The 19,663-nt window shown below is 50.4% G+C and overlaps 1 protein-coding gene across 5 annotated transcripts in view; it reads right to left on the minus strand.

Moving 5' to 3' along the window:
* ANKS1A (ankyrin repeat and sterile alpha motif domain containing 1A) overlaps positions 1-19,663 on the minus strand; it is an 82,190-nt gene that overhangs the window by 31,521 nt on the left and 31,006 nt on the right. For all 5 annotated transcript variants that reach the window (XM_032710799.1, XM_032710796.1, XM_032710794.1 and 2 more), the window contains 7 exons: positions 19,280-19,355; positions 18,903-19,004; positions 17,612-17,707; positions 17,327-17,523; positions 15,886-15,978; positions 11,740-11,857; positions 5,883-6,454 (listed from right to left, as the gene is read on the minus strand). In XM_032710799.1, the coding sequence (XP_032566690.1) occupies positions 5,883-6,454; positions 11,740-11,857; positions 15,886-15,978; positions 17,327-17,523; positions 17,612-17,707; positions 18,903-19,004; positions 19,280-19,355 (1,254 nt within the window). The remainder of the gene's footprint in view (positions 1-5,882; positions 6,455-11,739; positions 11,858-15,885; positions 15,979-17,326; positions 17,524-17,611; positions 17,708-18,902; positions 19,005-19,279; positions 19,356-19,663) is intronic.

Consider the following 19,663-nt stretch of genomic DNA (forward strand, 5'->3'; position numbering starts at 1 on the left):
ACCAGAAACTCTGAAAGGGATGGAGCAGGAGAAGGGTCTGGGACAATACCTGCTGACTCCTCAGTGCAAGTACAGTCCTGGAAAATTTGGATCTGAGCCATGAGTCTCATTTGTAGGTTGGTGACAGCCCATAAACCACTTCTGGTTCAGTTTACAATCTTTCAGCTTATGTTCTCCCATCACCATCCCATGGAGCATGCGGCTCATATTTCATCGCTCAATATATTCTGTGTCTCCAAGAGACACCAGCCTGTATGAACTCAGCATAACAAACACCAAAGGCCTGGAAAACATAATGCTCAATCTATTAATTCAAAGCTAAACTACACAGCCAGTTGTTCGTGGCACATTTCAGCACTTGAACTCCAGTGTTCTGTGTCCCATCCTCCCCCAGCAGCGTGTGCCTTGCACACAGCATGAGGACTTGCTCAGTTTGGGATTTATTTAAATCATTCTGCAACTGTGATAAAGGCAAACACAATTTCAGGCTTAATATGGTCTCTGAGAAACTCATTTGGATCAGGACCAGGCCTTGTTGTTTCATACCACTCTCCAGCCTATGTTTGAGTACAAATCCCAAAGTTACAAATCTAAACACATACCAAAAGGAACTTACAGCATAAACTTCAATTTCACAACAGTGTGTGGGGAATCTGCACTTTCAGAGCCCTCCAAATATCAGTGTTGTTTTGACAAACACCCAGTAAAATCCAACATTGACATGACAAGAAAATGGTCAAATGCAGCAACACATCTGCCCACAGCAGGGAAATGGCTGGACAACAGCTACAATAAAAAAGGCAGAACCCCCTGAAGAATACTGAACCAATTCACTGTCTGTATTCCCTCCTCCCAACACAAACTCCAAACCAAGGTTATGCTCTTGGGGCAGGGCTGGCTCCAGCCTGCGGGACACGAAGCAGCACAGGGAAGTCACTTACAGGCTGATGAGAGAGCTGTGAGGACTTTGAAAAGAAAAGCTTCTCAAGTGCTGGAAGATGCAATGTAAAGCGGAAGAGAACATAATGAAGGACTGGATTTAGTAAGGGCACTGCAGCCGGACATTTCTGTTCTCAAAAAACAAAACCGTCCCCAAAACGATCACGAGGTTGTTACATAACCAAAACATCCGGCAGAGCTCCATCGCTCACACAGAAGAATCAAAAGCTCCTGATTCACAAATACCAAGTTCATTCACTGGAGGTGGTACCAGAAGCACCCCCAGAGGTGGATGGAGCTGCTGAACTATTCCTGCTGACAGAGCTCCACGTGCAGCCTGAGGGGGTGACCCACGAGGAAGAAGATGTCAGGAAGCATTTGCCTCTGTCTGAGGCCACTTTCACAACCCTTCTGAGGGTGGATGGGAGGCTCCCCCCACCAGGTAGCAATAACCTGCCATGTCTCACTGCCCTGTCAGACCTGCCCCAGGGAGAGTCACCAATCTGCTTCTGATGGACTGAGACAACTCTCAGAGCTGGCAAATATCATCCCTATTGTGTCTTACCCTTGCTGCTAAACACAGGAGAAAAGCCTGGTTTATGCATTTGCCTTTCAGACCAGCACACCAACCTGTAAAACCATTAATTTGTCTTATATTGGCTTGGATTGGCTTAGTTCCACAGGCTGCCCCTCTGCAGCAGATATAAAAATGGTGGCAACACAAAAGCTTTCACTTCAAAAAGTTCATCAGGATGGAGGAAATCTCACCAAGAGATTGGACACGAGGGATGATGTAAGAATTCCTGACCTTAGCACAGGAAAAACAAGAGGAAATGTTGGGATCCAGAGATAATAGAATAATCAGCCCAATAATTAAGGTGATTAAGATCCTGATGACCTTGCCTTTTTAGCAGAAATCAGACCAAAAATACTGACCCTGTTACTGCTTCTCCCTAGACAAAAATGAATTATAAACCCCTTCAGGCAAAGGGAAAACTGGAAGGAGAGCAGAGGACAAGGGCCAGCTCGGGGCAGGGGACACCAGGGACAGATGAAGCCACCGTGCTCCGAAAGGGGCCCTGCCCGGCCCCACCAGCCACACCTGGGGCAAGCCAAGTGCTGAGACTTTAACACCTGAACCAAGAGAATAAATGAAACATTTTGGGAGGAGAGGCTGCTGGGAAGTGAGGACTGAGCCTCGTGCCCCCACGGCAGGGATGTCCTCGGAGCGTGCAGGGCGAGCCAGGGGTGCTGAGGGGTGTGACAGGAGCCCCTCCGGGCAGGTGAGTGGCAGGAGCTCAGAATACAAACCCCTGAGCTCTCATGATGCAACTTCATCAGGCACAGAACCAGCAGCTCTGCCTGAGGAACAAGGGAGATATTTGCATTTTCTTTCAACAGTGCTGGCTGGCAGCTTGGAATTTCTACTCCTGGGTGTTTTAAGGCAGTGGCAGGTTTTGCATCAAGAGCTTTCTGAAAGTTTCACCTTTTGATGCAAATGTTGTTAATCCTCCACTGTAAGCCTGTAATTAAGGCACTGATTCCACTGAGTACTGCACACCCAACAGTCCTGACAAGGTTTAGAGGCACCCACAGCAGTGCCATCTGCTCCTGGCATCCACCCTTAGGGGACATTAAGACCCCCAAAGCAGGTCAGGAATCAGCGAAACACCACATCCATGGTTACTGCAGATGGAAAGCATTCTTTTCACAGGAGACATAGAGCACCACTGCAGTTAGTCATGAGAGATGAATGTCCAGTGCCATAAATAGCTACAGAATATTCATTAGTTATTCAACTAATTCACTTGGGGGAAAAAAATGCATCAAAGTGGTGGACTGTGCACCTCCTGTTTTCTAAAAAAAGCTAAAGTAACATGCCTGTTTTATTCAGTTCCCTAAATTACTTTTGAAGGAGGTTTAATCTCTTCCTAGAAGAGCTGAAGTCAGAACACAGAACCACCTCATTTTGTGAGGTTGATGCTGGAACCTCTGAGTGCCACGATCATTAAAAATTCAGCATTGGAGCCACTTACTTGATAGGCAGCTGGAAGTGGAGGATTAAGGGATGTAGAGAGCCAGGTCTGAGGCTAATTCCCAGCAGCCTGCCTCTTTCATTGCCCTGATCTCTTAACATATCATTTTTCTTACCAACACCTACAAGGCAGAAGAGCAGCCCCAGGCCTGACTGCAGAGATCTCTGCTGGGAGCCCGGGGCATGAGCCAGGCAGATGTGCAGGGCTGGAGCTGCTCTGCAGAGGAGGAAGGCAGAGCAGATGCAGGTTAATCCACTCTGGAAGTGGGGCTGGAGTGGAGCCAGGTGCCAGAGGCCCCCCACCCCAGGGGTGCAAACATAGGTTATTGTGAGCTGACAAGATCATCCCCACCCGCTCAATATTCATGAGCCAATGACAAAACCCAAATCTATCACTTCAGCCCTCAGCCAGGTTTGGAAGGATTCGTGTATTTATGCTGACTGTGGGCTCTACCCCTCACATGCCTCCTTGCCCCCACTCTGCTTCCCACTCCAGCAGGGACCGAGCATTTTCTCCTGGGAAAGGCATGGCTGTGTGATGAGAGAGTTTCAGTGCCTGGCTCGCACAGAGCTCCCACCACAGGGACTCCCAGGAAGGGGCAGGGACAGGAGGTGACAGGACATGGCTGAACTGGCTCCTGGGCAGCACAGAGCAACACTCCAGGTCAGTCCTTGGAGTAGGGGAGCTGCAACTGGGAACAGGAGCGAGCTTTGCCAAGTGAATCATTCCTTCCCCATCCCGCCCTTTTGGCAAAGCCAGCACCACCTTCCACTTCCAACAAAGGGCATTGGCAGTGCTCAGCCAGGGCAGGGATGTGACCCTTCGCCTCCAAGCAGCAGATTTTCTGCTGTCCCCATCAGGGTGGCTGAGCACAGGCACCACGGCCCAGGGCAGTGCCAGCTCAGCCTCTGCCATGGATCCCATCTGCCAGGGACACCCCAGATCCCTCCCTGCACACCTACTGCTGGCCAGGCTGGCAGGCAGAGCCCTTGGCTTGCTGGCTACAGCTGGGAACTGCACAGAGATCACTTCCCTCCTTAGTCGCCTGCATAAAGACTATTAAGAGAATAATATAAATATAAATATGTCATTGTTTCCCCTAAACACAGAGGAAAAGCCAAACGATCCCTAACAGGGGTGGCTCAAAAGGGTTTATGTTGGCCTGGTAAATTCAGAGGTTGCAAGTTGCATCCAATTCCGACCAGCTGCATTATCCCATCCAGGAAACTAATTCAACTCCTAATGACAACATTGCATTTCTGTTTAAATCTCACTGTTGCCATTATGACCACCTAGACCAACCCCTTCCTGCACATACAAATCCTGCAAATCCCCAGTCATGCCCACAGGTGCTGCTCCGTGACTCCCACTGGCAAACTAGTGCTCTGGCCACAGGATGCTGCTGCCAGACTACAACAATTCCACAAAATGTTTCCATTATGCCAGAAATCAGGAAGACAAAACCCTCAGGTTTTAATAGTACTTTTTTTTTTTTAAAGTGAGACCTGCCCCATTGCAGACAGATGTGAATTTTTCACATTCTTTCTCTGATTTCCTCACCTAAACATAAGGGGAAGCAAAGGCAGATTTTGTCTGGCTACCTCGGAAATGAGGGGGTTGTTTACAAGCAGGAGGAAGCAGCTCCGAGGGTTCATCTGAGCAGAGGAAGCAGAGGCAGGGGCAGGCAGCCCAACACTTGACCTCTGCTACCACTGCAGTTGTGCAGCACTGCCGAGTCAGAGGCTTCTGCCCTTTCAGTGTCTGCTGCAAACAGCTCAGATAAAAGCACGGGGAATTATCCAGTCCTTCCAAAACCTTCTGCTGCACTCTTTCCCTACGCTGTGGTAAAACTGACCCGGGCAATTAACAGTGAAGCCTCTCCAGCCCAAGCAGCTGCAGAGGAAAACATCTTTTTGGCAACCCTGAGACCCAGCAGGGAGTGAGGGGGAGGAGAGAATGGACTGAGGGATGGGCTCATACTGAGGACAAATTCCCACATTGCTTTTAGCATCTCTGAATACCCCCCTCTCCCACAGAAGGTGATCTTCTCTCCAAGTCAGGGTTGGAGAGGCAGCTGAGCAACAGCCCGTGCAGAGAGGGGAGCAGGGGCACAACCCTCCCACAGGTTTCCACGCCCAGCACACGCGGTTCCACACCCCCAGCACCACGCCGGGGGGTTTAGTTCCCTTCAGAGTACAAAGAGGAGTTCATCCCAGCTTATCACTTCTGCAGCCGCTGCTCTCCCAGCACAGAATCATCCCCAAAGAATGTATCAGTAATGCTGCGGTGCTGAATTTCAGAGGGACACTTAATCTCACCCCACTGCTCTCCAGGGCCAACTTTTGGAGCATGAAATATTTAACTATCCGCGGGTGTCCGATATGATAATAAAGGGACTGCTAACCAGCCGCTGAAATACGTGTGTGAGGAGGAAAGTGGGAGCTACTCAATACACAAACCAACCTAAGTACTCTCTTCCTTCCATCTCCATGAACCCCGGACACTTCTCACCCCCCCAGCAGCAGACCCAGCAACACAACATCTCCAGGTGCTGAGAGAGTCCACAGGGAAGAACTGGAAGGAGGAGGTCAGGATAAAGCTTGGTAAGGGGCACTGTTACAAAGTCTCCCTCATTTTGGGAACGTCTTGCTCCAAAGAAATCAAGCCCTGCATTTGAGCAAAAAACTTTTGACAGTTTGAAAAGCCCCTCAGTTCTTGCAATTCTGTTTCTCCCCCACTCCAACGAACTCTATCTTTTGGCACTTAACACCTTACAGACTCCCAACTGAGCATGTGTCTGTTAATGCCATGTGAGAGTTAGTGAAAGCAACAGAACCCACCCGGGACCCCCGCAGGGCAGTGTGGCAGAGAGGAGGCACAGAGGCTCTTAAGCAAGCTCAGCCTTACCTCATCCCACTCCGAAGCAAAGGACGGGGACTTCTCCAGTCGCTTCTTCCCAGTGCTGCAGTTGGAGAGCGATTCACTGCGGCTCCCCATGGCATCGTCCTCTGTCGGGGAGCAGGTCAGCAGGTCAGAGTCCGACTTGGACAAGCTGCGGCTGAGTTTGAGCTCGGCTTTGGGCTTGCTGCCCGGGTGGGCCCTGCCCACAGCTCTGTCCCCCTCTTCCTCAGCACCGCCGGGGTGCTGCGGCACGTGGGGCGTGACTACGGCCGCGGGATCCGCCCGGCTGACGTGCGTGTGCTGCACCGTGGCGTAAACCACCGCCTGGTCCCGGTCTGGAGAGCTGCTCCGCACCGATCCTGAGCCAGGTAAGTCAGCATCCTCCAGCTGCATAGCAGCAGGCTGGCTTGTAGCTTCTGTGCCCCCCTTCTCTGCAGAGGAAACGAGCCTGAAAGGGTCCTCACTTATCTCACAGATCGGAGAAGAACCGTGAAGCAACCCTGAAAACTGCTCTGGCACCTGGATGTCCTGGCTGTCAGCAGGGTCCTGGCTGCGGCCACCGCTGCTCCTCCTGTGGTCTTCGAGGGAATGGAAACGGAGAGGAGGGGGAAATTAAAAACATGGAAGAAGCAGCAAAATTCCAGCTCTTTCCCTGCCCTCCCTCAGCGAGGGAGGGAGAGATAAAGAGGGAACAGTTCCGTATTGTTCCGCGTGCTCAGCCTGTACCCAAAGTCATGGCATTTATGAAATTCCAAACACTGGCCCGATTTACGCAATCTGGCAGCTCTCTGTGTTGTTTTATTCCTGTTAACACTAACTATCAGGCCTTGCTATATAAGGCCAAGAGAAGTGCTAACTATATCCTGTAGAGAGAGCAAGTGAGGTGGGAGCAGCAGGGACGGAGGCTCCTGGAACATCTGATCCGTCTCCATAAAGGCCAAAGCGTTATTTGGAGCCGCGCTCTTGGCACGGGTTGAAGGGTGGGAAAGTGCCTGGACTGTAATTGACCTGCGAGTTCCAAAATCCACTCCCAAAAAAACCCACTGCCTTCCTCCCTAGTGGTTTCTGAGTTTAACCTCTCCTCCCTGCTCAGGGGAGAGAAATAAACAGTTTATGCAATAAAAAAAACTTGAGCAAAAGGTCTCTCTTGCAATGAACCACTGAGCACAGAATGGTCGGAGCTGGCAGAGCACCAGCTGCCCCAGAAATGTGACACTGGTTCCGTGCTACTCCTGCCCCAGCAGCCTTAATATCAGGTACCAGGGTCCTGCATAAACCATGAATAATTGACTGATACCCAGTGCCAAGCGTGTGCACACACACCTGTACTCACCTGTCACAGCTGAGCAAATGTTTCAACTGCAAAAGCAAAACTTTTTCAAGTCAACAAGTCTAACTTTGGTTTCCCAGGATTCCTTTGCCCTCCCAGCATTGCTTGCGAATTTTAACCATTTCCATTTAGTGCTGAAGAACCTCTTCAGTCTGAGGACCAAAAATCCATGCTGGAAAGGAACAATAAGCAAAGCACCCCAATAATGAGGCTCTGAAACACAAGGAGGATGTTTGGACGTGAAGAGGAAATTGTTTGCCTTGCAGACAGCAGCTCCGGGAAGCCAAGGCAAAGGAACTCTCCTTTCTGCGAGCAAAATAATGAATTCTACTTTAAATAAAAGCAGCCTGTCGGCAGCAGCAGCAGCGAGCCCAACTCCTTCCCCCAGCACCTTTCCAGCACCAAGCCTGAGCAGGGGATTTTCAAACACCAACACCCATCGGGTTTTGTGGTCTGCCCTCACACCAGAAATGGGTAGGAAAGGGCTGAATTAGTCCTTTGCCTTTGTGTGGGGGTCCCAGGCACCCTGTGCCCGATGTCCCTCGCACAGGCACGGGAGGGCCGGGAGCAGCCAGAGCCCAGCCAGGGCAGCACCACAGCCCTCACTGCTCCCTGGGATCTAGTGATGTGAGGGATTATCTCATCCTGGATCCTGTGAGTTAGAGATTCCAGGACAGTGAAGTAGTTGTTGACTCTCTCGCACGGGCACATTAAACCACCAGTTCTGTGACTGGAGCCGCCAAGGGAGAGGCAGGTCCCAGCACTGGCTGGAGGGGGGGTCAGCAGCAGCACCCCAGAAAGCAAGGCCAGACAGGACTCAGTTACTTTGCATAAAGCTCTGATGCTGCAATGCTGGAGAGAAACCTCAAGAGGAGAAACCTCAGAGGAGATCAGATGTGCTTCAGTCATTGGCCAGAGTGGTACTAATGCAAAGCCACCGACTGGTGAGCAGGACAGCAGTGAAGGGACACTCACCTAAACCTGTGGGGAGGAGAAAGCTTTTGCAGTCTTTCTTCCAAACCTCTTCCCTTCCTTAGAAACTATTTCTTCCATGCCCCAGCTTAACCTTTACTGACATTTCTGCAGAAGGCAGAGAGGGGGCTGGCAAAAGTTTGTGCCACGTGCTGGAACACTTGAGTCCAGCCAGAACAAAATGCTCCAAATCCAGCTCCAGTGCCTCACAAAGGGCTCCTGTTGGACAGCAATCACAGCCACCCACTCATCTGCAAGCCGAGGAGGGACTCCAAAATTCAGGGCAGCTGCCAGGGAACGAATGGACGGAGTGAGGGCAACAGCACTTGCTCAGAAGATGTGAGGAACATCTTGCAGGACACATTTCAGAGCCTGTCCTGAAAGCTGCAGACATAACAACTAATGTAGAAACAAAAGAGTCATCTCACTCCTTTTTATCACTGAGATGCACACAGCAGGAACACTGAGGGCTCACCTTTTAAGGGATCTGGAAGGGTCATCCTCCTCCAGTTACACCTTTTAACTACTACAGGGACTTCTGCCCAACTCTCTTTGCTGATTTTACACCCCAGCACAGATCATCTGACTGATCCTGACTTCTTTGGCCACAGCCTGCTGCAGGTCTCACCCACAGGAGAGGCTGCTTCCAATCCTTCCTGGGATCACGAGCCTATTCCTGGGTACAAACTGTCTGCTTCCCTGGGAGGATTTAATTAAGAGCTTCCCTGCCAGCAGCCTGAGGACTCCAGATATGAAGTACTTCCCTAAACACTCCACACTAAGCTGCAACCACCCTGCCTCGACTGGATTTCTTTCCCTATATATCAACAGCAGGATTTGTCTCATGCCCCTGGATTAGGAGAATGAAGCTGTTACTGCAGCTGCTGTTTGCTCAAGCTCCCCAACCTTAAAACTAGAAAGGGCATACAGCAGCCTCTGACTTGCACATGGAAAAGGCTTTCCATGCTACATCAGGCCAGAATTTGTCAAGTGAGGAGCAGGCAAATCTCTTTCCCATGGCACAGAAGGCTCGAGGAGGAAGCTGGCAAAAATAACCTCACCTGTAGAAGAAGTGAACCACGGGCTCATTCCACAGCCTGTAGTGCCTGTGGAACCCAGCTGAGGATGGCACATTCCTGTGTTAGTCTCACCAAGCTCAGTCATTCCAGACAGAGTTTATCCACCCGAACTTGTGCTCTTGTGCACTCCCTCCCCTCTTCAGAAAAAGTAATGAGACACTGTCCTGTGGAAGCAGCACAGAACAACCTCAACAAACATCAGTCTGTAACAACTATCAGAAGGCACCAAGTCAGTCCTACCTGCAGCTGGTCACTGCTGACAGCACCTGGGGGTGATTCCTGAGAAGCCAGACACATCAGAACTCAAAGATCTTTTCCACATTCACCTTCCATCACATCTCTTTTGAGGCAGCAGGAGTTAAGAGGTCTCCTTCTGGTCACTGTACCCACAGTCCCCCACTCTTGACTTATTTTCACACCCTGTTACAAGGTCTGAGTGCTCTGACTTCACACGTGTGACCGCACACCAAAGGGGAAGGGAGAGTATTTGGCTTAAACCACTTCTGATACTCTGCCCAAAACATGAGACCAACTTCTCCCAGTGCTCCAGCATGTGACAGCAAGCTGCTCTAACACACACACAAAGGCCACCAAACCCAGTGGATAATGCCACATTCATCTGCTCGCTGGACACAGGACAACTGGCAGCCAGAGGAACAAAGGCAGCTATCACAGATGAAAGGCACCATTAAACCCGCGTGCCTGAAATTCAGCGTTTCCGCTGCCCTGAAACGCCCTTCCAACAGCCACAAGAACCCAACTCCTCATCTCCTGACCAAAGACTGCCCCAGAACTCATCCAGAAGCCCAGACCCTCAGATCAAGGGCCAAGAAGCAGTTCAAAGCCATCTTTAGCCTGTTCCATGTCTTGGGATGGAGCTGCTGCCTTTGATGCTCCAGGACCCTTCTGATCCAGAGGTGGAAAAATTCTCCAACACCCCAATGAAGGCTTCAGTCCCTCCTCCCTCAGCCCTTGTTTAACTCTTTGCCAAAATGACTCTGCTACTCCCTAAATGCATCTTCTCCCCTCCATCAGCCACTGACAGCATTTAAAGAGCAGGCAAGCCCTGGAAGATGAGAAAACTCAACTGCATCCTTGGATTTCTCCCACTACAACAGTGGGAAGGGCTTCACACTTGTTACAAACACAGCAACACTTTCCATGGAGTGCAAACCCTGAAGTCACAGCTTTTATCCTTCCAGATGTAGATTAAAAGACAGGACTCTGCTCTGGATATGTACAAGGCTAAAGATCTTCCTGCAACCTCTCATGATGTCTTCAGGTGTTAGGCTAAGAGTTTTGCATCAAGAACATACAGCTGCATTACTCTGAGGTTTCACTTTAATCTGACACATAATTAGGACACACCTCCTCTCACACTAATCAAGACTGGACACAGCAGCCAGAGAAAAGAGTGGAGCACTTGGAACAGCTCATGCTTGAATAACCAGCAATAGCTGCCCGCTGACGAGAGCCTGAAAGCTCTGGCTCAGTGGCTGTCACCCAGGGTCTGTTCCTGGCCCAGACTGCAAAGCATCAACCTGAAAAGCTCCCAGACTTTGCCTCTGGCAGCGAGAGGACTTTGGCAAGTGCTGGTGGGAACACAACGACCTCTTGTGCCACCCTGGGCCAGTAAGGAGAGCAGCAGGACTTGAGCAACGAGAGTTAACGTGCTGCAAGGAGGAAAAACACCTGCAGGTCTGACAGGGCACTCAGTGAGGCATCCCTTGTCCATCCTCAGAATGAGAAGGGTTCCAGTGTGAGAGTCCAAATTAAATCCTTCCAAATTCCTGCTCAAGACTTTTGAATAAAGCTGGAAATCTTTTCTCTCTAAACAAATCTTTTTTGTTGTTGTTGTTGCAAGAAAGCCAAAAAGCCAACAACAGCTAAACACAAGAGACAAGGTGTTCCCAGATCCTTCGTAAAGCACAGAATTCCCTCTGGGGGAGGAGAGACTGGTTCAATATATATCTGGCTACCCCACGGATCTGTATCAGTTCTAGTTCTTGTTCTACACACTTTTGTTTTCCTCCTCTCTTAGTTTCCATCTCAAATTAGCTTTAACACAGAGCAGGATGTTGATTTTACAGCAGGATAGCAGAAACCTGCAGCGCCAGCTGGATGCAGAACACGGCTCACTGGAATGCTCGCGTTGCTCATCTCCCCTGGAACAGACTCCAGCCTCCCACCCTCTGCATTTGCTTAGCTGAGCACAAGATTTGGGTATTTCTGAGTTCACAGAGCAGGTCCTCAGAATCTCTCAGCTATCCCACAGCACAGCTGCCCTTCCTCCTCGTACACTCTGTACAGGAACGCTCAGAGCTCTCCTGTACCAGAGGGAGGATTACCAGGAAACACAACAATCACCCTCCAGCCCCCACCCAGCAGAGACTTTCATTGTTCCAGTTGCCCTCTGCCCTCTGTATTTTCCTGAAGTGCATGGAAGTGCTTGAAGTGCTCTGTTCTTTGGATGGTCACTCACCTTTTGTTTTCCTGTCCACTGCAACCGGTTTCTTAGTTTCTGCTGTAAGCAACAGCTCGTACGGGTGTTCCTCTTCCTCAGCTCCACTTCCCCTGCTCTTCCCCCAGGCAGCAGAGGCCTAATGAAGAACAGCACAATGTGGAGCTCTGCAAAGCAATGCTTTGTCCTGGCATAAAGCCCACGGCCTCTATGCCATGGGTTAAGCAAGGAATTAGCAGAGGGAACACCTTTGCTGCAGAGTGTGAGCCAAAATCTAATACTCCTCCCCCTTTTTTTTTAACCTCCTCAACGAACAAACACCCAAAGCCCCTTTAATTTTTAGTATCTCAGGATGCTGATAACTTTCCAGCACTGACCAACTGACTCACTGTGCAAGAGCTGCAGACAGCCTGGAGGGGGAAAAGAGCTGAGACCGTTATTCCTGTTCATCCCAACTCAGACTGGCTGTTGCTATTGGAATTTGCACTGTCATTCACTATTTAGCTGCTGGCCCTATTAGGACAGGGTTGAAAAGAACAAAAGCCCAAATACCTGCTACCTTCTCAGATCCAGCATTTCTGACCTCAGGATGGACAGGCATCAGGCAGCACTGCATGAATTCAGTTTAACTCCAGGATGTGCAGCAGTGACTGTACTTATTTAAATCCCCCAAAGCCTCTAGTTAGAGCTGGTTTGGAACCCTGGCAGACCCTCCCCAGGCTGTTCTGGAAAGCTACCATCCATGTGCAGGGACGAGGTTTTGGCATAGGATCCAGACAAGTCTTGCTGCAGACTCACATGTTGGCCTACACCAATGCCAAGGATGACAGGCCCTAGATGTCCCTGGGTGCCATCCCAGTGCTGATGGGGCTAAACTGGCCTTCAGGGCACCCTGCCAGCACAGTCGCTGCCTTTCAGCACCATCTCCTGGCCAGATCCTGGCAGACTGATGCAACCCTGCCCCAGGAGCTCAACACGACCTGGTAATGAGCCCTGGCAACAGGGCCTAAAGGGGCTCCAAGAGAGCTGGGGAAGGGCATGGGGTGATAGGAAGTTGTGGCTGCCCCAACCCTGGAGGTGTTCAAGGCCAGGTTGGATGAGGCTTAGAGCAACCTGGTCTAGTGGAAGGTGTCCCTGCCCATGGCAAGGAGTTGGAACTGTATGGTCTTAAAGGTCCCTTCCAACCCAAACCATTTTGTGATCCCATGTGTAACTACAGCCAGCCCAAAGCCAGAAGGCAAATGATCTCTACCTGCTGCCAGGACAGGGAAGAACAGGTCTGAACAAAACACGCCCCCAGAGAGGGCTCCTACTGCTCAGACTCCTGGACCTCCCACTGCCTCACCAGCAGACCACACACCACCTCCTCCTCTGCCCCAAAGTGAAAGCACCAGAGCTGCTCCAAGGGCAAATCAGTACCTACCTGACTGCAACCCAGCCAGGAGCTCTGGAAGCTTAGGGAGTCTTGGAGAGACACCCACGAGTCAGCAGCACAGATAGGATTCCAACATCCATGTGCTGTTCTGCACGAGCTCAGCTGGCTTTTAAAGCAACTTTCTCAATAGGAGGAAACGAGCTCTGTCCGGCACGGGAAGTATTTATTGTACCTGCTCTGAGTTGGAGCTGCCAGGCAGACCTGCTCCCTTCCAGGTGAAGGAGCTTGTAATGAGCAAATTAGGGAAAAAATTCTGACCAGATGGTGGCACAAAACCATCAGACCAGAACAGCAGGTAACAGGTTCTCACCCGTGATCTTGGAAAAATCCTGCCCAGCAGCAGCCTGTCAGCACAGCAGCAGCCTGGACCTTCTGCCAGGCTCTGGTGCTCTCCTGACACTCCAGTGGATGATGATTCCTGTGCTGTCCTCTTTAAATGTACTGAAGGCAGGAGCTCCCCAGCAGCACATAGTTCCCAACTTCTGCTTTGTGAACTTTTGTGCTGGTATCCATGGGCCTGGTTACACTTGATTTTCTCCACCTCTCATCCTTCCAAGCCTTAAATAGAGTTTCAAGTTCAAATTCACTCAAAATGAAGACCACTGCTGCAGAACTGTGCTTGCTCTGTGGGCTCTGTGACCAGGAGCAACAAAACCAAATAAAGCTTTCTTCCAATCCAGCTTCCAGTTCCTCAGACGATGTTTCAACATACAAATGTTCACTTCTAGCAAAGCCCAAAAATAAGATGCTCTGGGTGAATAATGAGGATACTCTTTAAGATGTACTTAATCCACAGCAGAGGACTGTGAAAGACTTTCTAAAGGGTAACTCATCTCTTCCTCTCTCCTCCCTCCCAGAGCTGCAGACCAAACTGCTGGAACCACCGTGGCGCCTTGTCCTTGATCTGCACTTCCCTTCCGGAGACGAGCAGTAAACAGCTGGAACCCCAGTTTAATTTGACAATGTAGGCTCTTACTCAACTCCAAACCCAGAAGGTTTCTGGAGATAGTGAAAGGCACCACTCAAGCACCTCCACACAATCAGCTCCTTTGCCTGTTTGTACCAACATTTTTCCATGATGAAAGTGAAAAGTTTGTTTACACTCATCTGTTTTAACTGATAGCTCCAGCTTGGCAAGGAATAAAAAGACTACTTTGGAAACTAGAGTTTGGCCCAACTCCAGAATATTCAATGACTAACTGTCCTGGCTCCAACAGGAGAGCAGGGCTGGAGGATGGCACATTGGGATGCTGCAGTGAGATGTTTACAGCACTCCAAAGCATATTCCTGTTCACGCCTGCCTGACCCAGAGAGAACATGCACTGAGGTGATAAAAGATAGGCAAGAAAGCAGAGAAAAGCAGAGCAGGCCAGGAGAAGCAATCAAAGGAAAAGGATCAGCCCCAAACTACCTCATCAGTACATCCAGAAGGTCGTTTCCAGGCAGCCACACACTGCCCGTAAGTTCTATCACCGAAGTTGGTCACAAATCAAGATCTCCCCAGTGAGTCACTGCCATTTGCCAGCAAGATTCCCTTTAATGGATCATGCTTCCAAAGCCATTAATGGCAGGACAACACAGCAGGTGTTTGATAATTAAACATGGCAAGATACCTCTAGCAGGAGTGGTCAGGGCACGTTTGCCTCCCTCGTGTTTCTTGTCATAAACAAGTTCTGCTTCCCAATTACGCCATGACCTGCTGCCCAGCTCTCCTCTGCCAGAGCCAGGCACAGGACCAGCTATCACACCCTGCATTCGAACAGCAGTGCAGGGATCAGTCCACAATGTCACAGCCCACTTCCCCTGTTTATGCACAGCTCAGAGCTTTACTCTCTCTGAAGTCAGTTGTATTACAGCAGACCATGTTCACTCGTGTCTCGTGGGCATTTGACACACTCCAGACAACAGATCCCATTTATGCTTTGCAGAACTGCAGCAGATCAGCACATTCAAAGAAGGCATGTGTTGAACCAGAGCCTGCTCCGACAGCAGAGGTGGCACACACTCCATGGGTTTCACACACAACCCACTGCCCTTGGGAAAGCACGAAAATCCACAGATTTGGCTTTGCTTTGAAGGTTTTCCTGGGTGTCAGCAGAAGTTGCCAAGACACATTTGTGGTTTCCCACAGCCGTGTTTCCTGGAGAGCCCTCGTATCTGAGGTTCACAGGCAGGTGAATAAGGATGAGCAACAGGAAGCCCAGGAGCAACAATATGGAATGTGAGAGCTTTAGTTCCATCAGAAAGCAGCTCAGATGCAGAAGGCAGCTTTCAGATGTGCTTGGCCAGATCCTCAGCTGAATTCAAGCCCCTGCTCCCTGCTCATGTCAGTGGGACCCACAAGCCCACACAGCTCCTCCACAGCTGGGAGCTCAGAGGAAGCAGGAACTCTTGGTGTGTCTGCATTTCGGTCCAAGTGAAGATGCACGTGGTGGGATCTGTACAAGTGGCAATGGTCCACATCACAATGTGATTCAGAAAAGCCTCTTCCTAAGGGAATTCTCAGCCAAGAATAGGAAAGTAAGGCTGAAGGTCAACACTGAGGTGCCCTGGAAGAACCGGACAAAGGAAGTTCCCATGGCAAGGACAGCAGCAATGCTGAGTGAGGGAATGTTTCACATTCACAGCCCAACTAGCACAGGAGGTAACAGCATCCTTGGTTCCTCCCAAATTATTAAAACTGGTCTTTAAAACACTCTCCTATAAAATACCCCAGATCAAGCCCCACATACCTCAGAGGGAGCACTGTGACCTATCTTCTTCTCCACATGCTGCTCCTCCTCTTCGTCGGGCGGGGGCTTGGCTGGCGGTGGGGGACGTTCTCTCTGTGGGTAAGACAAGCACTGTCAGCTGTGCTGGTACAGCTGGGCCCTTCTGCTCCCACCAGCCCCAAGTCCCCACTGCTGTGGATGCAGCAAGGACCTCCCCACATTAATCTGGATGGAGGAGTAGTTCAGCCCTGACAGCACAGAGCTGGGCAATGGCTGCTGCCTCTCCTCCATCTCTCCTGCAGACACTGATGTGGGCAGAGCTCTTCCTGTTCACACAGGTCTCACTCCACACCCAGACTACTCTCCACAGCACTGCACAAAGGAGTCAGGAATGAGCTGATGGGGAGAAAAGGAAGACTCATGCCTTGTGTCTTAGTGAAACAGTAACAGGAATAAGTGATGCCAGAGGCAGCTCTTATAGTGGAAAACTAGAGATCAAGAGACAGTGCTGCACCAAAGTCCTCCAATATCCAGGGATTGCCAGTGGGCAGCTGGAGCTGCTGCCCGGTCCGATGCAGAGCATATCCCCAGGCCAACTCCTGCTCAGCCACAGCTCCATCTAATGGCAAAGGGAAGCAGCAGAGCTGCACTGTTCCAACAGCAAGCTTGGGGAGAAACTCCAGCAAGTTCCTGGAGCACATCCCTCTTCCTGTTCCCTCCTCACTGCAGTTCAGCCTCTCCTTTATCTGTAACAGAGCTGAACTTATTTCACACCAGACACTGTTAGTACAAGACAATGACAAGATTTAGTCAGTAACAGGACAGTGCATCTGGTACTGCTCACCTGAGTGAGACCTGGCTGAAATGTCCATCTGCTAAAGCTTTTGTCCCACTTCTACTCTATTTGCTCTCAGCACAGGCCAAAGGCTGCCCCTCTGTGCAGAGAGGGAAACCATGGCTACTGTGCCCCCAGCAGTTAAAGTGTTCATTGCTGCTCTGCCTCTTGTCCAAAAATGCCTCCATGGAGCAGGCTTTGGAAAACCAATCAGAACACAGACCCTGAAGCTGACCCAGCACTGCAGGGCCCATGTCCCATCTGCCCCACAGCAGCCTTCCCGTGGATTGCTAACAGGGTAGCAGATGCAGCTGACAGAAGGTGAGGAAGACTTCTCTGGGGACAGTTCCAGGAGCTTTGTGTTGCCTTGTAAAGCCTGGAGTACCCTCTTCAGATCTGTGCAAGTAATACACAAAGATGCAGCTGCTTGTAGGCAATACGTGCAGTTATTCCCTGTGAACAGGTCAGGGAAGAAGGAGAGGTACCTGTCTGCTTTAATCAGCATCAGGGAAAGGTTTAAAGATTTCCTCAAGCTGAGGGATTGGCAGCCTGCTGCAAAACCTGACACTGGAGGCGGGTCCCCTGTGCCCCTGGGGTGAGCAGGGCTGAGCACACACAGCTACGTACAGGCCTGACTGCGGCTGCTTTGGGGCCGCTGGGTTCAGCCTCCTTGTTCCCGGAGTCCCGGTCGGAGGATCTCCCGCTGGCCAGGCTGTCCAGGGAGTGGCAGGAGGTGGCGTTGTACAACGCTTCATACGGGCTCTCCTCTTCGGGGTTCACGTCAAAATTGATGATCAGCTCTGTCACGGCTTTGTCCACATCTCCTGGGGGAGGAAGAGAGACAGGCTCATCACCGGGGCTCCCGCCCTCGGTGTCAGCACTCGCAGGGAGAGGAGAGCTGGGGGTGCCCACCCTGAGCTGTCCGGCCCGTGGGATCGGCGGCGGGAGCGAGCGGGGCTGGAGGAGACTTCTCTGCAGCTTTGGCACTTTTCTTCCCAACGGTGTAATCTGGAATGGGTGAGGCACAGGGTCAGCTCACGTCAGCCTGGTTTTCTGTCCCCTTCAGCACATGGCACCTCCTCCCGCGCGGGTGGAAGGCCAACTGTCAGCTTATTAAGTTTCCAAAAAATAACCAAAGCACATTATTAAACCTTGCAGCTCAGATCCCAAAATAGAAGCAGGCGGCCTCTTTAATCACAGGCACAAGGGGCCTTTGAACTTTTAGAGTCTTTAATCAGAAAGCTGCAAAGCTGCCGTATGGACACAGCGTCACGGAGCAGATTGGTGCTGTAGACACAAGCTCTATCATTGAACAGCCATAAGACAGAGAAACCAATTACAGCTGCAGCCCCCCAACCACAGGTAAAGCCAGAAGCAATCAGCTGATGTGAGTAATGTCCAACAGCAGCTCTCTCCTGGGGCAAACTGAGAGCCTTTACCTGCAGGATCTTCAGTTTTAAAGTCCATCTTTGTCCTTAGTTTTAGAATAGATCTAAAATCTACCAGCCTCACAGGCAAAGCTTAGTTAAAAGTCTGCAAAGTGCTTTGAACCTGCAAAGCTCCCAAATGCTCAGCATGAATAACGCACCCCAGCTCCAAATGCTCTGATCCTCCCCACAGCTGAGAGGAAATGCAGACAGTGTAATTACAAAGTATGAATTTAGCCAAGATGTCACATTTCATTCCTGAACTTGGACAGACACAATGGGCCAAGCTCCTTTATAAGCCACAAGTAATCAAGGCCCTTTCTGTAAATCTCATCTGCAAACTCCACGCCCAATCTTTGAAACGAGGCGAGAAGCAGGATGTGAAATCTGTGGATGACTATTTGCCTACACAGACACATAAAGGGGAGTTACACCAAAACCATTTCTAAAGCTATTACTTTACATTCTGCAAGTAGATTTAGGATATCCTTAGTTTCAATTAACTTCTAAAGCGAGCTGAACAAAGCTCAATTAAGCCCATTTGCACTGTAAAAGTCATGCCACACTCCAGCAAAAGTCCTCCCCAAGTCCTCCTCCAAACATTTGGTCTGGAGAAGTTCACCCCAGCGTTCGAGCATCGTTCTTTCCAACACAGCCTGAAGCTGCTTTGCTTTCGGCAGTTTCCAGGTCTAGAGAGGCACATCCTGTACCTGTCCTGGCACAATCAGCAACCCAAGCTTTCCTCTCCTCCCTACAGGCAGAGCTGCATCACCCACCTTCAATCAGAGCTGCTATGTGCTGGCTTTTCTGGGAAGGAAGTTCCCTCACAATGTCCAGAGCGGTCAGGCCTCTGTTATCCTTTATGTTCACATCAATACCTGTGGCAATGGGGTAGAAAGAGCAAAAGCAAGAATACTGTCTAACTAGTTCATGTCTTTCATCAAGTCACATTTGTGATCATCACTGGGGGGAGCTAAAAAGCGCTCTGGAGGCAAATTTAAAGCCAAATGCTGAGAGCCAACCTCTCTTATAACCTGCTCTGAAGAGCTTTGACAGCTGGATGGAGAAACCTGCTGCACTAGAACGGGATTTCCCCAAGCTCTGGGTGAAGGGATCACCACATTAGTGCTTCAAAGGGGGAACATTCTCTCACCTGCAGCCAGCAATATTTGTACCACATCTGTCTTGCCAAACAAAGCAGCTTCGTGCAAAGCACTGCCTTTCTCAGTCTGCAAATTAAATGGAAACATAGCATGAAGCCAGACAGCAGGGAATGGTGAGGGAGGCATGGCTTAGAGGGTTACGGAAGCAATAAATACACGGCATTGTACACACAGTGTGGGCAGCACTACCTACAGCTGAGGACAGGACCGTCAGTGTTATTACAGTGCTGAGGATGGGGGATGGAAAATGCAGATGGTCCCGTCAGAGATGTGTGGGCCCAGGTGAGAGACCAACAAAGGCCCTTCTACCTCTTGGCAAGAGGTCGTGTCCTGACAAGGAAAGACAAGACCCACATACAAGCCATTGCTGTGAA

This window comes from Chiroxiphia lanceolata, chromosome 25, assembly GCF_009829145.1.
Source record: "Chiroxiphia lanceolata isolate bChiLan1 chromosome 25, bChiLan1.pri, whole genome shotgun sequence".
Classification (NCBI taxonomy): domain Eukaryota; kingdom Metazoa; phylum Chordata; class Aves; order Passeriformes; family Pipridae; genus Chiroxiphia; species Chiroxiphia lanceolata.